Genomic DNA, 25,013 nt, shown 5'->3' on the forward strand with positions numbered 1-25,013 from the left:
TGTCTCTATGAACAATCATGAATTTGAAATCTTTAAAAATTAGTCAAATTAGTGTCTTAGTGAAAGTGACAGGAATGTAGAATCTCACAGAATCTGCATCATACTGAATTTTATATTGGAAATAAGATTTCCTGAGTATATTTAGAATCCAGCTTTGAAATGTCTGAGCTGAATTAAAGTTATTCGCTTTATGTGGATCACAGTGTCTTTCTGCAGGGGAAAAGAGCCTTGGTGCTTCTGCAGAACTGCTGGGCTGACAGACTGCTTAGGTTATAATTGCATGTCACTCTTTGGCAAGTTCAGCATCTTAGGCTCACAAATAGGTTAACTTGTGTTACCTTTCTCAAGCTGCAGCCTTTTGCAAAGCAATTACAAATGTCAATCTATTGTATTGATTCCTTGGATTAAAAAACGATCTTTAAATGTAGGTTTTGTGTGACATTTCAGTATATATTATTCAGTATATGTTAAATCCATTTGCTTTTCCTAAATGAAATATTTATGTATAGATTTTGTAAGCATTAATAGTCTGCTTGAGTATGGGGATCTGGTAAATGTAAATATTAATTACATATTTAGAAATAACAGTTTTCTCAAGAATGAGTCTATTCTAAATTGGTTTGTTTCATTGACTGGTTTTGTTTATACCAGAATTGCAGCACTCAAAAACTTGGACTACAAAGACTTTTTATCTAGAAGTGGTCTCTTTTATGTTATATAGGAGCATTGGTATAAAATGTTTTCATGATAACATTTCTTTGATTCTCAGTATATTTCCATAGTATTTGTATACACTTGACAAGCCTATATAATATGTTCTTGAGCAGTTTTATAATTGACATTTAGGCATAAAATAAATGGATGATCTGTATATTTCTTCTTAAAGCCTTTTTTCCTTCTATTTTTCTCTTCTAAATTTTCTTTAATGGAAAGGTACTTGAAAGATATTTTCTTACAGTGTTTCTATGTATATCTCCTGTCTTCCATCCATATAGTTATACTCATTCTGTTTGTCCAGTCATGTTTTCTTCCTGTTCTCATTAGTGATCTACCCTGTTCTTCCTGTTCTCATTAGTGATATGAAGATATTATTAGTCTTCATAACCATACTTTTTAATGACTGCATGTATTTCATTATTCAGTGCCATCATTTACCTAAACAGTCCTCTATTGTTTTATTTTCCAAATTTTTATAATAAAAATGAGCATGTCAATATTGTTTTCATAAGTATGTATCTTCTGCTTTTTGACTTTTTTCTTTGAGAGTACAAGTTCTCTTTAAATGTAATTTAGTAGCAGGCTTACATTTTCTTTAAGGAGCTTAAGTGTTACTCTATTATCTTTGGTCTCAAATGTGTCATGTGATTTCATAGCTTTTGAAACCCTTTTAAGTCACTAAATCACTAGTTTTTTATTCCTAGGTTATTCGAAGGAATTTTTTTTCTTTAAAGCCAAGTAATTTTTAATTTTTCTAGAATAGATCTTGATGTTGTTCATATATATTGCTATTGTTAGGCATGTAGCTTGTGTTTCTTTTTTTTTTTTTTTGAGACAGAGTCTCATTCTTTTGCCCAGGCTGGAGTGCACTGGCATGATCTCGGCTCACTGCAAGCTCTGCCTCCCGGGTTCACGCCATTCTCCTGCCTCAGCCTCCCGAGTAGCTGGGACTACAGGCGCCCGCCACCACTCCCAGCTAATTTTTTGTATTTATTTTAGTAGAGACGGGATTTTACCGTGTTGGCCAGGATGGTCTCGATCTCCTGACCTCGTGATCTGCTTGCCTCGGCCTCCCAAAGTGTTGGGATTACAGGCATGAGCCACTATGCCTGGCTCATAGTATGTTTCTTAATATGTAGTTTCAAATCTTTTATTTTTGGAAATTTTTCTTAAATTATAATTTTTTAGTATTCTTTTTCTCTCTTTGGATTTTTTGTTGCTGCATTTTCTTCAGTGGTTTGTCATTTTTTCTCAAGTGTTTTTAAACTTTTTTCTTACTTCTTTTTGATTTTTAAAAATTTCTTCCTTTTTAACCTGTCTTTAAGGTATTGTCTGTTGTTTATTCATTTTTGAATTCCTTCTAAATTAGCCTTCAGTTTTGAAGAGATTTTAAAAATTTCTAATTCTTTCCCAAGTTCTGACATCTAGTTTCTGAGTTTTAAATTTATGTTTTTTTTCTTAATGTCTTGTATTTTTTTTTTTCTTTCTGGTCATCTGTTGAGAACGTTTTTCTCCTTGTTCTCTTTGTTTTCGTAAGTTTGTGTGGGATATGTCTGTGAAATTAGTTTTAGTTTCCCTGAACTTCTAGACAGAAGGGGGTCAAGTGGCTTTTCTAACTTCACAGAGTTCCCCATTGTTTTCTTTTATATATATATATATGTGTGTATATGTATATATGTAAATAAATATATGTAAAAAATACACATATGTATATGTATATATGTTTATGTATATATATGTGTGTGCATATATATGTAAAAGTGTATATATGTATTTTTTAATGGCTGCTTGCTTTCTGGGATTCCCTGGCTCTGCTCTGCTTTTCCACCTATCTGTGAACCTTTGTTTCCTTCAGCTCTGTTGCCTCCAACCTGTTTAGGTTTGCTTCCACTCATAGCAGATCTCCTCAGTGTGGGGCTGTGACCTGGGAGGGACACACTTTGGCTCGTCAGTTTTGGAATTCTCTGGCTGGACTGCTCTTGTCCTTCTGACCTTCCTGCAAACCTGTAGCACAGACCCGTTAATGAAGTGGATGTTCTGGGTTTCGGCTGAGGTTGTAAAATTGGCCAACATGCTTTTTTGTGAATACCTTTTGACTGTTATGGGCTGCTTCTGTTCTCAGATCTCAGACCCCTTGTTATCTCCTTCTACTTCCTTCTGCAGAGACACCAATACCATGAAAGACTTATGGCTATTAATTGTTTGACCTCTCAGCATGTATTTGGGGGTTCGTGGGGGATACCTGATTATCTAATTTGTTGTAAATGTTTTCCGTGGGATTTTAGTTTTTGGTCATCTAGTTTATTATCTGTTGTAAAACACACACAAACACACACATGCTCACACTCATGCTGTGCTGGAGATTTCTAAGACCAAATTTGGTCATTCTCTAGGAGGATTCACAGGATTCTGTGTATAGTCATACTCATGGCTATGATTTGTTTTATAGTGAAAGAATACAAAGTAGCAAAACCAGCAAAGAGAAAAGTGCATGGGGTGAAGGCCACAGGAAACCAGATGTGAGCTTTCAAGAGTCTTCTCCTAGAGTGGATGTGCTTAACTCCTTCCAGGATCAAATTGTGACAACATATATGAAATGTTATCTACCAGGGAAGCTTGTTAGAGCCTCAGTGCCCAGGGTTTTTACTGGCGAGCTGGTTGTATCTAGGAGCCCACTGCCTAGCACATACCAAAATTCCAAACTCCCAGAAGGAAATTAGGTATTCAGCTGTGGTTCAGCCTTAAACCGTATCTGTCACAAATAAGTTTAGGCAGAGTGAGTGAGCCACTCTTACCAGTTAAGGCAGTGGGACCCCTTCCAAAACCCAAGTTCGCAGATGCTAGCCAAGGACCAACCCTGAGTGCAGGACTTTTTAAAGATAGGCAGTCTCAGGCCTGCTTTTCTGCATACCCGTGCATATACGCACACACATACGTACACGCACACACACACTCGCGCATGCATTCACAGTATCGACGGCCATTCAGAAACTCTGCCACCACCATAACCAGTAACTTCTCAGAGACCTCCCATTGAAAGGATTTTAAGCAAAAGACAAATATGTTGAGATTTTCAGGTTTGAAGATGTTAGTTATTGCAACAGAGTGGAGGATGGATAGTAAGCCACTGAGAATGGAAATAGGATAACTATGCAGTGGCTTAGGTGACAGATGATTTGTGCTTGAAATAAGGCTCTGGGAATCAAGAAGCTAGTATGGAGTCAAAGGAACACTATGTATATTTATGACCGTATATATGTGTGTATGTACATATGTATGTTAAGATGTTTATATTAATTTCTCACTGCTTTATAGTGCATAGTAAGAAAATGATGTGACTGTGTATTTTTATCTATGCAAAGGGAAGGCTTTTATAAGCATAAATATAAAGAAGTATAGTCATAAGTCACTGGCAACAAGTTTGATACATTTAAATACATAAAAATTTAAAACTTCTGACAAAAAGCAAGACAAAAATTCACAAAATTTAAATGAAATGGGGAAGGTATTTACAATCTATGAGAGCATTAATGTTCTTCCTGTATTAAGAGCAAGTTGCAAATTAGTATTTTAAAAATCTTCATACCCCGATAGAAAATAGGCAAAGTAGAATAATGAGCAATTTGCAAAAGAAGAAAGACAAAATAGTCATTTCATATTTTCAACTGAGAACCTTTAAGGCATGAACAACAATGAATTACAATTTTTTTCATAAATTAATAATTTTAAAAAAGCATAGTAATCAGAGTACTTGCAAATCAGAAGTAACCCAAATGTCTGACATTATTTAGATAAATTGGTGTACTCATGCATTCATATCTTAAACAGCTATTAAAATCATGTAGAAAACATTAACATGACTGTTTATTATAAAGTGTGATTCCAGGTTTTCTGTTGATACTATACTGAATACACAGAAACATACATACACACAGAAAAATACTTAAAGGACATCCCCTCAAAATGTCAACCAGCTTTTCTCTGGGTGGTGGGATTATGGATGATTTTTCTTCTTTGTGATCAAAAAAAACCTTTTTTCTATTAAATAGTTATCTTAGTAGAGACTGACAAACTATAACCAATGGTGTAGCCTACTTATTTTTGTAAAGTTTACTGGAACACAGCCATGCTTTTTATCTGTATATTATCTGTGACTACTTTTCAGTACAATAGCAGAAAATATTTACTGTCTGGCCCTTTAAGAATAAGTTTTTGAAACCTTCCCCTCACCTGTAGTGAGTGGTATGCTTTTTATATTTAGAAACAGTCTCCCTCCTCCATAAACACGCAACATTCTTACCCAATAATGTGTTACAAGAAAAAATAGCATTGTTGCTTATAGTGCCGGGATTTTTTTTCCCCCCATAAGCTTCTTGATTTAATTCTTTCCTTATAAATAGTTTAGTCTGGAACAAGATAGGGACTTAATGACTTAAGTGCTGCTGATACTAAAATAAGTTAATATTTATTTTAAATATAATTTGGAGGCCAGGCGTGGTGGCTCACACCTATAATCCCAGCACTTTGGGAAGCTGAGGCAGGTGGGGTGCTTGAATCTGGGAGTTTGAGACCAGCCTGGGCAAAATGGCGAAATCCTGTCGCTTAAAAAAAAAAAAAAAGAAAATACACACACACACACACACACACACACACACACACACAATTAAATATATATATAAATTATATATATATATATAATGTGGTAAATCAGTGTTTTGTTTATCCAGGATTCTTAGCTAATATCTTATAATATTCTAAAGAGAAGATTTAATAGATGTAGAAAGTTAAGAAATGAAATTCTGTTAGTATTATCACAGAAATAATTGGAGGCATTTAAAGAATTCAGTGTGGTTACTTAAGGGTCTTTTAAAATATATGTAAAAGATATTTGAATGGTGGGTACATAAGCAGTGGTGAGCAAGTAAGTTATGAACTTCTGAAAATTGTGGTGACAGCTGCTGTGTACCTGATTCTTTACAGAAATGCTATTTAATCCTTAAAATAATTGTGACAGGAAAACAAGAGTGTTTTCTGTTATGTAAATGAGAACGCTGAGTTTTGGAGAGTTTAAGTAATTCACTTAAATCATACAGAGGTTTGCTGAGTGTTCACTGAACTTAGGTTTATCTGAAAGGAAAATTTATCATTATCTTTAGCCTTTTTTTTTTTTTTGTCTTGATCAAGAATGTGTTTTTAACTGGTTATCAAGTTGTATTATAGACAGTGGTAAACTTCTTGTTCCTTGCTACATGCAAGCAGATTCTGGATAACCATGTTTTAAGGATGTTTTAGGAAAATTGCTGCTGTTGCTAAAAGGTTAAACTTTATGAACTTTGAGAATCTACCAGGTCTATGATTTTTATGGTGTTTTAAAAAATTCTACTTGTATATTTAGTCTAAATTTAGATCATGTGAAGGACCATAACTATATGAACTCCTAAAGTGCTGTAGAAATCTTTTTAGAAATCATGTTTTGCCTTATATTTTGGTATGTTGTGTATGACTCTGTAATCATTAACATAATGCACTAAGGAGCTCTGTGTCTTTTACAAAGTTAACATTCATGTAGTTTATTTTTCTTGAATATAGACCAGAGAAAAGATTTGATTATTCAAGTTGGATATACTTTTTCCCAACAAAAATAAAAACTATATAAACCAACATTTTCTCTTTGTACTTTAGCCATTGAAAATGAGCCATATTTAATGGGTTAACATATCAATTGTCTTAACTTAGGTGCCAGGTGACTAATACTCCTTTTTTTTTTCTTACGAAAAAAAAGTCTGTATTTCCTAGACAATTTTTTTTTTTTGTTATTGAGATCTGATATATATTATTTTAGACATTTTAGAGTTAAGTAGAATATAAATTTGTAGGGAAAAAAATAGCTTAAATGTAAAGTACTTAATTCTCAGCCTAGTAAATGACAGCATCAATACAAGTTTGAGAGTAACATTTTAATTTTTAAAAAAGTAGATAAAATTCAGTTAGTTTTAATCTAATATCAGTTTATTCAAACTAAATCTTTGTTTATTCTGGTCCATAGAAACTAAGAAGAGAGAATATCTCCACTACCCGCAGGGATTTGTGTTTAGAGAAAGGCCAGCATTGCCCTCAGGCTGATGGTTTTGAAACAGTGGATATAGTCCATTCCCAGTCTAGAGTGTTGCCAGTTTTTCCTTTGTGGTTTAATTTTTTTTTTAAATTATGCTTCAAGTGTTGAATTATCAGTGCATCAGATGCTCAGATTCAAACGAATGCATCCAATTATCTAAGATATAAAAAACAAATACAAAATATTATTGCTTTTTTTTCCCCCAGTATTCCCTTTTACTTGTTCGTGATTTGACTGTGACTAGGCCTTTTATATATAGTGAATGTTCTAACCCTGATGAATTCATGTAGATAATCTCAGTGTATTATATTTTTCCTCTAAAAGGGGAAGATTGAGGTAGCTATACTCCAAGATAATAAAATGGCGAATATTAATAGACTATTGATTGGTATGTTTCAGTTATTGGTATGTCATCTTATGGTCCACTGAGTGACACGGTGGTTGTCATGATTGAAGTTTGTTACTCTTTTTTTCTTTTCTTTTTTTTTTAAGACAGAGTTGTTTGTTTTTGTTTTTGTTTGTTTTGTTTTTAAGACAGCGTCTCACTCTGTCACCCAGACTGGAGTACAATGGCGTGATCTTGGCTCACTACAACCTCCACCTCCTGGGTTCAAGTGATTCTCCTGCCTCAGCCTCCCGAGTAGCTGGGATTACAGGTGCCCACCACTATGCCCAGCTAATTTTTGTATTTTTAGTAAAGATAGGGTTTCACTAGGTTGGCCAGGCTGGTCTTGAACTCCTGACCTCTGATGATCCACCTGCCTCAAACTCCCGAAGTGCTGGAATTACAGGCGTGATGTGTCACTCTTACACATCAGAGAAATCCTAAACCCCATAATTTATATGGCTTATATAAAATGTCCTTGTGAATGCTTATAGTTACATAAAATTTATTCTTTCATTTTTATAGTCTGTTCGGCAGTTGAAGTACTCCTTGTTTAAGAAATCACTGCTGGGCAGTGTTTCGGATAATGGAATAGTAACTCTCTGGGATGTAAATAGTCAGAGTCCATACCATAACTTTGACAGTGTACACAAAGCTCCAGCTTCAGGCATCTGTTTTTCTCCTGTCAATGAATTGCTCTGTGTAACCATAGGCTTGGATAAAAGAATCATCCTCTATGACACTTCAAGTAAGAAGTAAGTGTGACATGCTTATTTTTTAATTTGGTAACAAATAGCTATTATTCCATTAGCAGGCATGTTTGTGATTTGTATAGACCTCTGACTAATGTCCAGGGGTCCTAAAGTTTGTACAGTTGATGAATCTAGTAAGAAAGAATTTTCTTTTCATGCAGAAAAAAATAGATGGATTGCAGGTAGTATTTAGAGTACTTCTGAAACATGAACATAGATGAAAGCTTAATGATTTCACATTTTAATTTTAGAATCTTTTTCAAAATATGATAAAATGCATATGTTTTTAACCCAAATGATTAATTTACTTTAAGACTGATTAATTATCTAGAGGAAGGTTTAGAAACCATTGACATTTTGGGCTGGGTAATTATTTGTTGTGAGGGGCTGTCCTGGGTATTGTAGGATATTCATCAGCATCCCTGGCCTCTGCTTACTAAATACAAATAGCCTAAATCGTGTCCAGACATTGCCAGATATCCCCTGGTTGCTCCCACTTGAGAAATACTGATTGTGTACTGGTGTACATAATCTTCTAAGCATTCGGGCCCACTGTACCCTCTTCTTGTTAAATTTAGGTATGCTTAGTTAGCTGAAAGAAACAAAAAAGAATGCAAGAGTGATACAGTTGTATTCAAGATGCTTAACACTGTCTGTAGATCATGTGGAGTATGAATGATACTACAAGGGAAGGTCCCACTGTCAGCCTTTATTATGATGCTAGAATTTTTACTGTTAGGACTTATTTGCTGTCTTCTTTTATGGAACAATTTACTGAGAGCCCAGTAAGCCATTATTCTCTTATACTAGACACACCAGTAAAGAGCTCAGCTTCAGCAGATCACCATCCATATTTCTTTATTAGCTTCCTAAGGATCAAGCATGTGAACTGTGTTTCTCTTAGCTTTTTGGTCAAAACTGCACAACTAAGAACAAAGTAACAGCTGCACCCCTGTGAAAGGTTATAGTCCTCATGAGGCCTAAGCAGGTCAATAATGGAAAGTGGATACTTAGGTCCTCCTCAACCCTGAGGCCAGAGCCCCTGTTTGTGGCGTAATAGACAGTTCTGCTACATTCACTCTCAGAGTAATAATTCAAGAAGTAGGTGCTGCTTCTGTAAGATGCGGAATGTACTTATTGGAAGTGAATAGAAAAGTAAGATGGAATGTTTGGCAGTTCTCTACATGCCATTTTATTAGAAATGTCTCTAAGTCAAATTCTGAAATTATGCTTTAAACAAATATTTGGGAAATGTGTGCTCTTTGATCAGTTTGAAGTGTTAACTCTGGTTTTGGTATAGTTACTTATATAAGCTAATATGCCCGTACACAATAACATACTACACATACTTTGTTCTCCTTCCCAAAGGCTGGTGAAAACTTTAGTGGCTGACACTCCTCTAACTGCAGTAGATTTCATGCCCGATGGAGCCACTTTGGCTATTGGATCTTCCCGAGGGAAAATATATCAATATGATTTAAGAATGTTGAAATCACCAGTTAAGACCATCAGTGCTCACAAGACATCTGTGCAATGTATAGCATTTCAGTACTCCACTGTTCTTACTAAGGTGAGACATTTTCTTTTCAGCATTTTTGATTTTATTAAATAAGTCTAACTCAGAATATGGAAATTATATGTTGTCAAACACAGTATAGTTTTGTTTCATAATTACATAATGATTTTACATGTAATATTATATAATAATTTTAGTACAAAGCCATTTGATATTTAGTATAAAACCTTTTTTCTTTTTTTTATTCTTATATATTTCTCTCTTTAAAAGTATTTTAAATGACATTTTGATTTAGAGGGAAACTCAGATCTGCCAGTAAGCTTAAGATTTGCAAGGAAAAAAAATACCTTTTTTTTAACAGGGAATTTATAAAATATTAATGTATAGTATGAAACATTAGTAACCTGAGCTTTTAAATATTCCATTACATTTCAGTCAAGTTTAAATAAAGGCTGTTCAAATAAGCCCACAACAGTGAACAAACGAAGTGTTAATGTGAATGCTGCTAGTGGAGGAGTTCAGAATTCCGGAATTGTGAGAGAAGCACCCACCACGTCCATTGCCACAGTTCTACCACAGCCTATGACGTCAGCTGTGGGGAAAGGAACAGTTGCTGTTCAAGAAAAAGGAGGTAAATATTGCTTATATATTGTTGGAGGGTTTTTTTGTTTTTGTTTTTTGTTTTTTGGCTTACATATAATTCGCACATTCTTCAAGAACCTAGAATTCAAATTTCTTTGAGTATTTAGGTAAAATTAGTAGAAGTGAAAATCATTGAAGAAGTGAAAATAGTAACTTTAGCTATTAATTTCAAAAATGTTAAAAGGCCCGTATTGTTTAGCTAAACTTCTCTGGTGAGAAATATTATCTTAAAAATGGAAGAAGGCTAACTCAAATTATTCATCCTTAATACTACTACATACTGAATGGCTTTTCATTGTGTCTTCAGATTAACCAGTAGAGAATATGAAACTTTGACACTGTCTTATGATTTGATCTCTTCATTGAAAAAAAAAAAGCTATTAATGGCTCTTTTTATTTCACATTTTAGAATGAAAAGTAAGTCAAGCGATGAAATGAATATCTTAAAGTGCTAAATAGTGCCTGGCACATATTAAGCAGTATATTCGTAATTTGTTAAATAAAAACAAATGAGAATGTTGCAATTGTTAATTATTTCTTCTCTGATATAATTGATGAAACAGATCTGAAACAGGATTCATTTAGACTTTATTGATGTGTTATATGATAAGTTTTCCCATACTTATTGTAGAAAATATTTCTTGCTCACAATAAAGAAAATATTCTGTAAATTCCTGAAAACCTTTTCATTTTTATTTTAAGAAGTTATGCTATACTGTCAACGTGCAGCAAATACTTTAAAAAGTCTACATGGTATACTAGTATGTTTCCAAAATATTGTGCTCAGTAGAAATACATATATTGATGTCTTTTAAATTTTTCAGGATAAATACTTGGGCAAAAATATTTATTGGTGTTTTTGTAGCATGATTTTGCCATTTCCAAGTAGAAGCAAAACTTTGTTGATCTTGATAGTGTAGAGTAGTATTTTAAAGTATGTTCACTATAAATTTCCTGTGAATATCTATATCATCCTTATATAAGAGCCATTATATATTAGAAAAATAATTAGGTTCTTATTTAGGAACTCCTGGAGACAAAGATAATTCATATCTAGTTAAGGAGAAATTATTTTTGAAATATAACTTTGAGTAATGTCTGCCAACATGTTGAATTAACTAATTATGAAAATTGCCATTATCTTACAAAATTAACTTTTTTCATAATTTTCAAAAATTAAAATAAAGATTCCGTCATTCACTATAAACTCTCTGAAGTCTCTCCATTATTCATTTAGTTTTATAACAAGAAAGCTCTTGTTTAACAAAGACAGCATTAATTTGGAAATCAAAGACTTGGATCTTTCAGGGTCATGGATTAATGATAACTCTTGGTAGATTCACAAAATTTCTGGCAAAGTGAGTGAGTGCTCTGCCCCCACAAAGTTAACAATGTTTGTGTATTAATTGTATTTTGAAATGATTGTCATCTTACAGAAAAGTTTAAGAATACTACAGACAACTCATGAGCATTACCCTTTGGCAGATGCACTTTATAAATTTTGCCACATTTGCTTCATCATTCTCTGTCTCTTCCTCTCTCTTTCTCTCTCTCTCATTCTCTCATTCTCTCTCTCACTCACACACACACATTTTTCTTTGCCTCTGAAACACTGAGAATAGTAGACTCAGTCTCTGATCTGTCACTTCCGGCCAGGATGCCTTTAGGCAATTTTCTTAACCTTTCTGAGTCTCATTGTTTTCCTGCACACATTTAAAATGATATTTAACTTTTAGGGTTATTATGAAAATCAGAGAAAATGTATTAGAAGTACTTGGCACATGGTAGGCGCTCAGTACATTATGGTGTTGATACTACCATTGTGGTCATCATGATCATCACTATTACTATTTTAAGCTTTGATTAAAATTAAAGTTTAGAAAAAATTTCTGTTGCTTATATTGAAGTTGTCCAGATTTAGTTATTCCAAAGAACTTCTCTAAACTTGCTGTTAGTACTCAGTTTTAGAAGGAAATCATCATTTAAAAAGAAAAGAATAAGACTTTAGCACTGTTTTCAAATGATACCAAACTTCTGTTTCCTCAAGTTTCAGAGGCTGGAGTTATGCATTCAAACATGTTAAGGACCTAGAAAAAAGGAGAGGAAATTTCTTCCTTATAACAACTGAACTGTTGCTATAGACACTCTTCAACAATAGTACAAATGATTTGGTAATATTTTAACTTTATAGCAGTTATTACTAGAAAAGTTTGTTAGCCAGTCTTGGGCATTTTTGAATATGCAGTCCTTTGTTTTCATCTCAGACTTTTCAGTTTTTCATTTGGGCCTGAGATGCCAAATAAAGCATTTTTTAAAACGTAATACAATAACGTGCTACCAGTCCTGATGACAGACTTTAATCAAAATTTTTGAAGCTCTAAAACTTTGTCCTTACTCCAGTAATGAAACAGAAGCTACTGAGCCTGCTGAGCTCCTCTTAAAAGGTCCTTACCCTAAAGCCATGCATTTATATACTGCCAGAAAAAATACACTGCTGCCGTCTTCTTTATTGTTGTCTACCATACTATTCTTTATGAGTTTGGTGTTCTGGTTTGCTTCCTCTTTGAAAATACAGAGGTTAGTGAAGTCATTTGAGATCCATAATGCTGAGGGCAATGTTAAACTCCCACTGTTAGTAAAAGAGAAGACAGAAAACCCCTTCACTGCAAGTCAGGGAAGAAAAGTAACATTAATTGAATCCCGCGGTATGTTAGGCATCACTCTATATGCTTTACAGACTGAAAAAAAAAATCACATTTGTAGATGATCGTAAGAGTCAGTTAATAGCAAAAGTAAGTTGTGTTCAGTGTACTTTAAGAAAGCAGCAAAGTATATAAATTATTTTAGAAAAATTCCAACAAAATGGCTAAAATAAGGTATTGCTCTATGAACAAATAAGCTGTTTTCTATTGAGGAACCTTTTGTTCCATGAAAATCCTGGTTGACTTTAGCTCTTGTCATATTCTGTTTTATTCTCCTTATGCTCATAGTTACAATATTACCAACAATATGAGTGATACATTGATTTTTACAACCTAGCTTCTGATGATAAAATTTATTTAGATGTAATGACATTGATTTTTATATCTAATTCCTATAAGGTTTGCCTCGAAGCATAAACACAGACACTTTATCTAAGGAAACAGACAGTGGAAAGAATCAGGATTTCTCCAGCCTTGATGATACTGGGAAAAGTAGTTTAGGTGACATGTTCTCACCTATTAGAGATGGTAAGTCTGTTCAGAGGATCCTGTTCTCTTGCAGGTAGTCAGTATTTTTATTCTGGCTAAAAGATGTGAATAATAGCTTCAGTCCAACTCTATTCATGGATCAGTTTGCTCATTTTCTCCATCCCTGGGGTGGTATCTTTTTCTTTGCCCTGATATTTTAAATGTTATCATTCTAAAATATATGCTGGTAATTTTCACATGGGAGTTATGCAAATAGCTCTCAAGTTAGCATTTTAATATTCACAAAAGTTCCTTGAAGGAAGTTTTTACCTTCATAGGCAATCTGTCCCTTGTATCTACTTCTAAATTAATGTTCCTAAAATTTTAGATGTTTTGATATGCAAAAAAGTCTTCCTAATTTAAAAAATTGTGTGTGTATAGGTGTACACCTCCCCGCATCCCATAAAAAAAGTTGCCATAATAAAAAGCAAATTTTGCCAGCTGGATAAATAGAAGGATGATGTATGTTATTCTTCATAGTGTCTGAACTAAGTACATTATTTAGGTGTGTCTTTTTGGTACTAACATCCATAATGTTTTTCTTAGTGGAATGGAATTATCTCATTGCTAACAGCAATATTATCAGTAACATGGATGACAGAGTTAATATATTCATACTTTTTGACCTTGTAATTCCATTTCTACAAATTTATCTCAGAAAATACTGAGAAGCCCACAAAGATTTGTGTATTTATTATAAGTGTACCGTGTCAACAGCAGGATCTCAAAGTTGCTTCATCCACTCATTATCTTACACAATTTCATTTTTTACTTTAAAATTGTCTCTTTTCCAAATTTTCTACGATTTTATAGTCAGAAGGAATAAATACATACGTGATGGTACAAAATTATTGAGGATCTTCTGCCTTACCCTGGCCTGCAAATTTCTATTTAAATTGCTAAGTCAAACTGAAAGAGGAAGGATTCTTTTCTTTCATGATGAAGAGAAGTCAAACTACATAGTTAAAGAGTGAAGAGAAATGAAACTACATAGTAAAGGATAAAGAGAGGACGGATGTGAGTGGAGAGAAAAGTGACTAGTGCTGGAGTTGAGAAAGATTTCTGGGGTTAGTGCTGAGTTGGGAGTTTTGGCCAGTGGGACTCCTCTGGAGCAACTTTTGCATTGAAGAATGTACAAAGGGGCTTTTTGGAAGTGTTTGAGTTATAAATTAAATTCTCTTTAATAGTTTTTAAGACATGAATAAATTACTTTTTTCTTTAATTACTTTTGCTATGTTTAAAAATGTTATTAGCATTTGAGTCATATGCCCTCCAGATTCATTATGGTTCCATAGTATTGATAAGGAAGCTAATAACTTCTAAAAGTGTGCATGTACATGCTGTGCAATTACTGGGTACATATACACACATGCACATAGATGATATTTCTCCCGATATAATTGTGTGTTTATTGGCCATTTGAATTTCTGGTGAATTTGTTAATGACTTTTGTTCATTTTTTATTGACCTGTTAAAGTTGAATTTTACAATTTTTGTTATGGACTGGCAAATGAATATTACAGGATTAAAATAGTCTTATACATATTCTACCATTGAAATAAACACTAATAAAACTTTGTTTCTTATAACATTGTTCTGCTTTGCAAAGTATTTTTGTATTATTTCAGTTGATCCTCAAAGCAATTTTCTGAGCTTACCAGGATGTTATCCCATTTTATAGATGCAGAAACTGAAACTTAATTGCATTTGAGACTTGTCCGAGGTCACAAAGCTATTAAGTGGTATAGGCAGAACTGGATTATAGCTCTCCATAACCTACCCCGGGGCTTGTTACACTATACCTTGCTGCCTCATTAAATGACTGTACTATAGAATTATCTGTTCATATTTGCTGCTAAAGTATGAATGAAGCTAAAAGAATGTAAAAGAGAAATTTAAATCAGTACTCTCCTACCTTTAACCTCACTCATATTTAGCTTTTTAAGATTGTTAGTCTTTGAACTCTTTGGGGAATGAATAGGAAGCCTAAATTGATATGGTTTCTCTTTCACTAGTTTTAAAATTTGATTTTCTAATTTTGTTATAGATGCTGTAGTTAACAAGGGAGGTGATGAGTCCATAGGCAAAGGAGATGGTAAGAACTACTTAGATGTATTTTCGTGAAAATGAAAAGTGATACTGTATTATCTATGCTGTGTAACAAATCACTCTAACACTTTGAGGCTTAAAAAAAAAAACGTGTATTATCTCATAATTCCTGTGTTTTAAGAACAGAGCATAACTTGGCTGAGTACCTTTGCCTTCAAGTCTGTCTTCCTGCTTCAATCAGGATGTCAACCAGAGCTTCATTCAGCTTAAGGCTCACCTGGGCAGGGAACTGTTTCCATGCTCATTCCTATGGCTGTTGGCTGGAGATACCAGTTCCATGCCAATGAGTTTCTCTATATATGAGGCAGCCGACAACATGGCAGCTGGCTTACCTCAGAGCCGGTGAGCAAGAGAATTCGAGAAGGCATCCAAAATAGAAGCCCTCTCTTAAGAATATGTTAATAACCTTAATCTTGGAAGTGACATCTCACCACTTTTTTATATTACTTTTGTTATAAGCAAGTTACTAGGTCCAAGCCATGTTCAAAGGGAGGAGATTACTGAAGGATGGGGACGCCAAAAGCAGGGGTCATTAGAAGCCATCTCAGAAATTGCCTTCCAAGATACATACCACAGATATATACCAAATTAACAATTTTCAGTTATCAAAAACTAATACTGACTAAAACATTGTGTTTTGCTGTTTTCAAAGTATTTTCACAAATAATATCTTTGAAGCCTTACCACTCTGGGAGATGGATATCATCATTCACATTTGCAGATCGGGAAATAGTCACAGAAAGTTTAAGACTTTTGCCCAAGAATACACATCAATTATGGGGTATATCTGAGAAACAAACCAGTCTTCAGAATGCAGATCCATATCTTCTCCCATGTGAATCTGCCTATCATATTAAATGCTTCTCTTCAGTGTCCAAGGTTGGAGGACACCATGTGCACATGCAGTTTTTTCCTCTTCTTTTCTAGGCTTTGACTTTCTACCGCAGTTGAACTCAGTGTTTCCTCCAAGAAAGAATCCAGTAACTTCAAGTACTTCAGTATTGCATTCTAGTCCTCTTAATGTCTTTATGGGATCTCCAGGGAAAGAGGAAAGTGAAAATCATGATCTGACAGCTGAGTCTAAGAAAATATATATGGGAAAACAGGAATCTAAAGAATCCTTCAAACAGGTATATGCCTGAAAATGATACCGAACTCACTGTATGTGTTTATCAGTAGAAAGCGGGTGGCTGCCAGTGTATGTATCCTAATTATTAACAGTGCTGTGCACTTATTCTTAAGTCTTGATGCCAGTTTTTAATAACTACAGAATACTTTGAAATCTCGCTTTGGATATGTTGAAAGTTACAGCAGATGGAAAGTTGCACTATTTTTCTAAGATGAGATACTTCATATAGCTTGATGAAGTGTGCAAGAACACTTTATCCCTGAATCCTTTTAAAGTGTATTTCATTGCAGTATGCAACATCAAGTTGGTGGTTAAATCATTAGAGCAAACTGATGGTGCTAAGAATGGAATTTATCATTGTTACTTTCTGCTAAAATATAGTGTATAATATAGAATTTAATTTCTTATGTAAGGGTTCAGAATGATCAAAAATTACCAGGAAGGCCAAGCCAGTTAGGTGTACAATATGTCTGTATTTTCTTATTTATTGTTTAGAATGATATTGAAAAGATACCATGTAAGAAGTACAAAAACATCTTTTGATTTATTTTACAAATACTATTGACTAGTTACCACATGAATGGTTGTTTTTTTGTTTTGGTTTTTTTGCCAGTTATGTCTATTTTAAATGATACTCAAAAGCAGGTGTTTAGTAAATGAGCTTTTCCTCATCATGTTATTGTTGAGATTGTTTTTGATTAGTAAATGTTACTTTATTTTGCCTCTAGTTCTCATATTTTTTTTCTTATTCTATATCCCTTCCTATTTTCCTTCAATTCCCTGAACCTACATACTGGGACGAAAGAGAGAAGTAGGCAAAAATTATATGGGTAATATGAGTAAAACAAAAAATTGTATATTAAAGTCATTGTTTATTTTAAATATAAAGTTAGCAAAGTTGGTCACATCTGGTGCTGAAAGTGGAAACCTAAATACCTCTCCATCATCTAACCAAACAAGAAATTCTGAGAAATTTGAAAAGCCAGAGAATGAAATTGAAGCCCAGTTGATATGTGAACCCCCAATCAATAGATCCTCAACTCCAAGTACGTACATGAACCTTCTGATGTTTGAAAGTGTTTAATTGAAAAATCATCCCAATTGTTTAACTTGTAAAGGAGAAATAGAGTACTAATAGACTAAAAATGTTCGAAGAGTTTAAAGTTTATGCACACTTTTATAGTGTGAGTCTTACTAAAGACAGTGAAATGGATATGAATGGTTAAATTCAGGTACATTGATTTGATCTTTTGGTGTGAATTACATTTTCAGTGTAACATGTATATTTATTTAATATGGTAGAGATAGAATTATTATGTAGGACCCTTTGAAAAGGGGTGGTTAACTACCTCAAAATGTCTTTTTCTCTTTCATATTCAAGTCTTATCCTTAGAGTTTGTGCTACAGACCCATACAGACTTGATCACATTTAAAGGAATATTTGGTTTAACTCTAAGAGTTATCTACACAAAGCAACTCTTTGTTTAGAATCAACTTTTATATAAATATCTATATTTTACTTGAAGGTTTCTGTGGATAGATATTGCATTAGCTTAAACTCAAAGGCTTTTCCTGTAGCAGTACTTTACTCCTATTTTCCTTCTGTTTGTTTTTAATAGTCTTGGTTTATCTAGTTTGTGGTGCAGCTTGTCACATTCATCTTTTATAAGAGGAAATGTTTCATAGATTCTTCAAGATTAATCCCTCTGTCATGTGGTATTACATTAGACAGCTGGCAGTTTATATATAGATGAATGACTATTAGAAATAATGTTATAGAAAGTTTCTAAGATTTGTATTCCAGACAGTGAATTTTTCTAAATGTCACAGGAACACTCTTCTTTGCCAGTTTTTCAAGTTTTCACATGCCAAATCTTATTTAGAAATGTTTGATGTCTCTCAGTCCAAGTTGACTATTAATATTTTCTTCATTCTTTATTTTAGATCCAAAGATAGCATCTTCTGTCACTGCTGGAGTTGCCAGTTCACTCTCAGAAAAAATAGCCGATACCATTGGAAATAACCGGCAAAATGCACCATTGACTTCCATTCAAATTCGTTTTATTCAGAACATGATACAGGAAACGTTGGATGACTTTAGGTAGTAATTGAGAAACTACTCCTTCTATCTAGACCTTACTTGTTTTTTTCTAGATGTAAAACCAGAACTATAGATAATGTTGTTGGTTACTGTTGTCTGGGTTCTGGTAACCGTAAAGCCATAGAAAACATGATGAGTTTTGTTGATCTTTTCATACTGCGTTTATTGATTATGAGCCAGGAAAATGCACATTTACCTAAGGCAATTATTAGATAACTCAGCAGGGCAGTCTAGTAGGCAGACTGCCATTGTGAACTTTTTTTGTTATTAAAATGTGGACAAGTTCTGGTAAGCTTAAATTGGGTTCTTACCTGCAGTATATTCATAGAGATCATCTATTAGGTATGCTGTGTGCAATAATGTAGTAGAAAAAGATATTTTAAAGAGCAATTCTGAATATTTTCCAATAGAATGCATCAGAATGTAATACTTAATCTAAAAAAAAATTCTTTCTCAGACTTATCCTTGTCTTTCTCATCCTTCGAATTGTGAACATTGTCAGAATGTGTTCTGCAGTGCTGCTTTCTCTTACCATCTCGATATTTTTGGAAGCTGTCTTCAATTATTAAAATCATTGGTGCCTTTTTTCCTTTCTAACCAATAGTTAATTCTAGCTCAGATTTGCATTACCATAAGCAAGAATGTTGGAGACAATGTGCAGTTTTTGTTGGTGCATGCTTCCTTTTAATGTTTAAAAATACTTGTAAAATATATTGTTACATGTTGAAAAATACTTTTTAAAAAGAAAAATTATAATTTTGGCATTTACCCAGCCTAGTATATGTACCAGATACTAAGGATACAAAAATGAATGATCTGCCCACAAAGGCCTTATAATTTAGTTGGGCTCGGTGCAGTGTGTTCTGCTATGTGGGTTTCTCTTAATGTGAATTAATTCATTTGGGTTCAGTAAAATAGAACAGTGTTGACAATATGATGAGGAAATTTTGTTTGTTCATGTAATAGCAGCCAAAATAAAGTACACATGAACACAGCTGTAACTGGATAGCCCCAATCCTTCTGTTCTCTTCCATTAAGTGACCATCACTTCTTCACAGTAAGGGTTTATTCAATAATTATCTATTAGATTTTTACTATGTCTTTTTAACTATGCTAGTATTTTTATTAGGATTTAATTGTTTTTGTTGTGCTCTGTTTACAAAGTTGCATACATAGGTTTTTGAGTGCTTTGCCAATCCTTTTTCCCGAAGTTCTGTTATTTTTAATACACAGTGTTAAAGAATAACGTTTTTTTCAGGAATGCATAAATATTTATGGCATAATAGCAGAACTGTCTAGATACAACTGACTGTAATACAGTGTGAGCAAAGTGATGTTGAAATCACAGAAAGGGAGCAGTTCTTCTGCGGGGGCAGATTTAGAAAGGTACACTGAAGAGACTTTATTTTATACTGACGTTTGTGGGAACAGCTTGAGCAGAGACATGATTATACATTCTAGGAATGTTTGCAGAGAGAAGGCACCGTGGTAAGAGACGAGGCCTAAAAAACAGTTGTCAAGGTCTTAACACACAGGTAATGGAGAGCCATCAGAGTTTTTAAGCACAGGAGTAATGGGTGCTGTCTGTTTATTATCCATTTATTCAACAAGCATTTGGGTGTCAGTTCTCCACTGGCTTCAGATGATTTGAGGACAGTGGGCTCAGGGCCTTTCCTTCAGCAGACCCAGGGATCTGAGTGCTGGAGCAGCTCTGAAATGGCTGTGCGTTACTGCCCTGCTGTCAGCTTTTGGGGTGGCCAGAGGTTGTTTTTCACTTTCTGGTCTGTTCCTGGCTTTCTGTGCCTCAGGAGAAGTGTGTCTGTCCCGCTTCCAGCCCTGCAGAGCTGCCGCAGCATGTTTGGTGAAGGTCTACAGTGCCTCTTCGTTCTGTTGCCCTGTGTTGCATGTCTGCAACTAGGGGTGGTGGCTAGGGACTTCTCTCAGCTCTTCTGCCCTACGACCATAGGCAGCCTCTGCCTGGGACTCACTGAGGACCTAGAGTAGCTCGGAGGATTTCTGTAAATACACTTGTTTTGCTCTTCGCCTAGGTGTTCATCAGACTAGGTGTTCATCTACACCTATCATTGGCAGGACAGAGAGGGTATTGAGGGCCTCTTTCTCAGCCATCCTCCCTGAGCAGTATAGTGTGGTTGCCATGTTCTCCGTAAGAGCCTGGAAAGCCTTAGAGGGATTACTCTCAGTTTTTCTCTACCGCCGTAAGGCTTCACCAGGCTCTGTGCGTCTGTATCTTAGGGAGTCCCTTGCCCCTCCTGTTATACCTGTCCCTACTTTTTTTACATGAGTGCTGAATGAAGGCTTGTGGGAAAAAGTTGGTGAGTAAATTCAGACTTACTTTGTGTCTGGGACCCCTTGGAATTCTAAACTATCAAGCAGTGTTAACTTGGCTTTTAAAAATCTTACCAAAAATTCAGCTAATTCTTTTTACTCTGTCGAGGGCATGAAGCTGGGTCTCTTTTCTCCTAGTCATGGGTCTCTTTTCTCCTAGGAGGAACTCCTCATTTTCTGGATTTTAGTTCATTTAGATTTCTTTCCATTCTCAGCTCTCAGTTGAAATTAAAATATGATTTTGTAGGTTATCAGGTTTGTTTTTGTTGTTAGAGTTGAGAAATTAAACTTTTGCACCAACCTAATACATCCTAAGTGGAAATCTCTGCGTCTGTTTCTGTTGTCTATTAAGAATATTTAACTTTCTTTTGGCAAGCAGATCCCTTTGATCCTGTAGTTAGTAGGTTTCAGGTTTTCTTAGCACTGGTTTGTTTCCAGTTTGCCTTTATTCCTAGTGTGTAGTCTTCTCTTCTAGGCATCAGCTGAACGTCTGGAGTATTCACTGTCTTTTTCACCTTGGTGGGTCCCAGACTTCAGCCTCTGTTTTGCCAGCATCACGAGGCTTCCAGATCTTTCTCTGCTCTTTAGTTGCTTGTTTTATGGTTGGTTTCTTGCCGTCGAACCCAGTGCAAGCATTGCTTAGAAGTCAACAGCTGTCATGAGGGGAAATTACAGTTTCAGGCTTACTTTTCTGCAGGCCTCCCCTCTTCAAGACCTTGGCTCTTACAGCATTGACTACCTTGGTAGGCCCAAACTCTTAATACTCCCCCACCCAGTGAGACTGTCTCAACCTCCATGCCACTGCCTCAGCTCAGTTTCTTCTCCACACTGTGGAATCAGCACATAATCTAGAAGGAAAAACAGAAGCAAATATAGAGCTTACCTGGTAGTCTTTCCTTTGCAAGATCATGGCCCTTCAAGTCCTGGCCACCTTGGTGGTTCCCTGATACAGTGTTTTTGTTTGTTTTTAATACAGTTTTTACTATAACTGAAAGTAGAAGAGGAAATTTTTAAAAATACCCTCGCAGTTACAACAGAAAAACAATAAGTTACCTGGGAATAAATCTACCAATGGTAGTGAAGATTTTTATGGAAAAACATTAAAAAAATTTTTTGTTCAAAAGCATTAATATTTAAATAAATGGAGAGATTTTATAAAGATATTAGTTCACCTAAATAGGTCAGTAGATTGAATGCAATTCCAATTAAAATCCCAGCTGGGATTTGGAAGAAGATGAAGTGATTCTGAAATATGTATGGAAGGAAAAAAAAATCTAGGAATAACTAAGACACTTCAGAGAAGAATAAGGCTGAAGGGGACTTATTTGTCAGATGAATACGCTTAATTATTAAAATATAATTAAGATATATAGCATGGCACAGGGAGGACATATTGGCCAAAGGAATGAAATAAGCTGGAAGGAAACCTATGCATATATGGAAATGATAGGTAGCATTGCAGATTTATGTGCAAAATATGGAATAATCAATAAGTTGTGTTGTGACATCTGTTTTTTCCTGTAAAAAATAAGTATAGATCCTTATTCCATGCTATTGAGAAAAATCAGTTCCATGTAGATTAAAAGTTGACATTATAAAAGTTTATAACTTCATGGTAGGAAATCATTAAAAATAAAATAATGCACTGCCTATAAAAATACATTGGTAAATTTGACTGCATTATTAGGTTAGTGTATTTGAGCACATTAATAAGAACTGTTTATCACACGATATCACAGAGTGAAGGGATAAGATATCTGCAGTTCTCATATAAATAACAAAGGATCAGATTATGTAAAGAACGCTTACAAATGAGTAAGAAAAAGATATGAAAGCCGGGCGCGGTGGCTCAAGCCTGTAATCCCAGCACTTTGGGAGGCCGAGACGGGCGGATCATGAGGTCAGGAGATCGAGACCATCCTGGCTAACACGGTGAAACCCCGTCTGTACTAAAAAAATACAAACAAATCTAGCCGGGCGAGGTGGCGGGCGCCTGTAGTCCCAGCTACTCCGGAGGCTGAGGCGGGAGAATGCTGTAAACCCGGGAGGCGGAGCTTGCAGTGAGCTGAGATCCGGCCACTGCACTCCAGCCCGGGCGACAGAGCGAGACTCTGTCTCAAAAAAAAAAATAAATAAATAAAATAAAATAAAATAAAATAAATAAATAAATAGAAAAAGATATGAAAAAGCATTTCAAGGAAGAGGAATGGTATATGAACACAGGAAAGATAATTTAACTTCATAATTAGAGAACTAAAAATGCAATGAGATATCATGTCACACCCAGTAAATGGGAAAATATAAAAAATCTGGTAATACTAAGCCTTGATGATGATATAGAGCAAGAAGAACTCTGTTATACTGGTGACATCCGTTGACATTACCTTTGGAAAACAATTTGCATGATTTTGTAAAACTAAGTATACATTTGAGTTACACTTGGTTATATCATCAATGGACATTGGCACATGTGGGTTGGGAGATAATACATGATTGTTTATAACAACATTGTAATAGTAAAACCTTGAAAACAATCAAAATATTAACAGGAAAATAGATACACCAGTACAAACCACTGATTTATGGATATATAAAACATGAATCTTCAAAACAATATTGAATTCTTTCTTAAATATAAGCTATATGGTACCCTTTTTTTGTAATGCTTACATGCTCAAAAACATGCACAATGAAAACATTGACTACAGATTATATGTTATACAAATGTATTAAAAAAGCAAAAGCATTTCTTTGTCCGACAAAATTCAGGAGAGTAATGACTTCTTGCTTGGGCTTTTCCCCAAGAGTTAAGTGACAGAATCAGACAGGAACACACAGGAAGCTTCTATGATTTGGCAACGTTTAGTTCCTAAGTTATGTGGTGGGTGACCGAGTGTTTCTTTTGTTATTATACTTCATAATTTTTATATATTTTGTAGACATGAATTAATTGCATTTTATTGAGTAAACCATGCTATAACCACCCAAATTGCCACTTTCTACTGAAAGTATATTTTTTCAATAGCTAGACTGATAATAATAAAATGATCTTTCTAACCTAGTGAATTTTGTGTATTTCATTGTAAGATAAGTTTGTGTCTTAATGACAATTTCTATATAAAAGAATATAGGCCGGGCGCGGTGGCTCAAGCCTGTAATCCCAGCACTTTGGGAGGCCGAGACGGGTGGATCACGAGGTCAGGAGATCGAGACCATCCTGGTCTACACGGTGAAACCCCGTCTCTACTAAAAAAAATACAAAAAACTAGCCGGGCGAGATGGCGGGCGCCTGTAGTCCCAGCTACTCGGGAGGCTGAGGCAGGAGAATGGCGTAAACCCGGGAGGCGGAGCTTGCAGTGAGCCGAGATCGCGCCACTGCACTCCAGCCTGGGCGACAGAGCTAGACTCCGTCTCAAAAAAAAAATAAAATAAAATAAAATAAAATAAAATAAAATAAAATAAAAGAATATAGTATCAGAGAGTTCAGGAGGTAAATAGCCTGGGTTTACATCATAGCTTCATCATTTACTGGTTGTGTGACTTTGAACAAGTTATAACTACTCTGTGGTTATTTCTTTTGTAAAATGGAGGTAATAATTGCGCCTACTTGTGAAGATATTTCAAATTTAAAGTAAATATTAAATTTACTTTAAATATAAATTAAAGAAGATAATTTACATTTAAAGTAAAAGAAACAGTGCCTAGCACATAGTAAATAAATGCTCAGTGCATTGGTATTTTTATTATTATAACAATTATTAACGTTCAGTAATTTGGCAAATGAAAAAGTTTGGTGAGTTTCTTGAATGACCTAGAATTGGTTAAACTATTATAATTCTAAAAAGTATTTTCCATTCTTCCTAGAGAAGCATGCCATAGGGACATTGTGAATTTGCAAGTGGAGATGATTAAACAGTTTCATATGCAATTGGTATGTATGGCAAATTTTATTTTAATATTTTAAATGAAAG

At 34.7% G+C, this 25,013-nt stretch overlaps 1 protein-coding gene across 3 annotated transcripts in view; it reads left to right on the forward strand.

The window, feature by feature from the left end:
- The window catches only part of NEDD1 (NEDD1 gamma-tubulin ring complex targeting factor), a 46,633-nt gene that overhangs the window by 19,475 nt on the left and 2,145 nt on the right, over window positions 1-25,013 (forward strand). For all 3 annotated transcript variants that reach the window (XM_010383884.2, XM_010383883.2, XM_030939658.1), the window contains 9 exons: window positions 7,743-7,972; window positions 9,338-9,539; window positions 9,921-10,116; window positions 13,229-13,357; window positions 15,405-15,452; window positions 16,394-16,596; window positions 17,485-17,641; window positions 18,540-18,696; window positions 24,907-24,973. In XM_010383884.2, the coding sequence (XP_010382186.1) occupies window positions 7,743-7,972; window positions 9,338-9,539; window positions 9,921-10,116; window positions 13,229-13,357; window positions 15,405-15,452; window positions 16,394-16,596; window positions 17,485-17,641; window positions 18,540-18,696; window positions 24,907-24,973 (1,389 nt within the window). The remainder of the gene's footprint in view (window positions 1-7,742; window positions 7,973-9,337; window positions 9,540-9,920; window positions 10,117-13,228; window positions 13,358-15,404; window positions 15,453-16,393; window positions 16,597-17,484; window positions 17,642-18,539; window positions 18,697-24,906; window positions 24,974-25,013) is intronic.

The sequence above is a fragment of the Rhinopithecus roxellana genome, chromosome 10 (genome assembly GCF_007565055.1).
Source record: "Rhinopithecus roxellana isolate Shanxi Qingling chromosome 10, ASM756505v1, whole genome shotgun sequence".
NCBI classification, from domain to species: Eukaryota; Metazoa; Chordata; class Mammalia; order Primates; family Cercopithecidae; genus Rhinopithecus; species Rhinopithecus roxellana.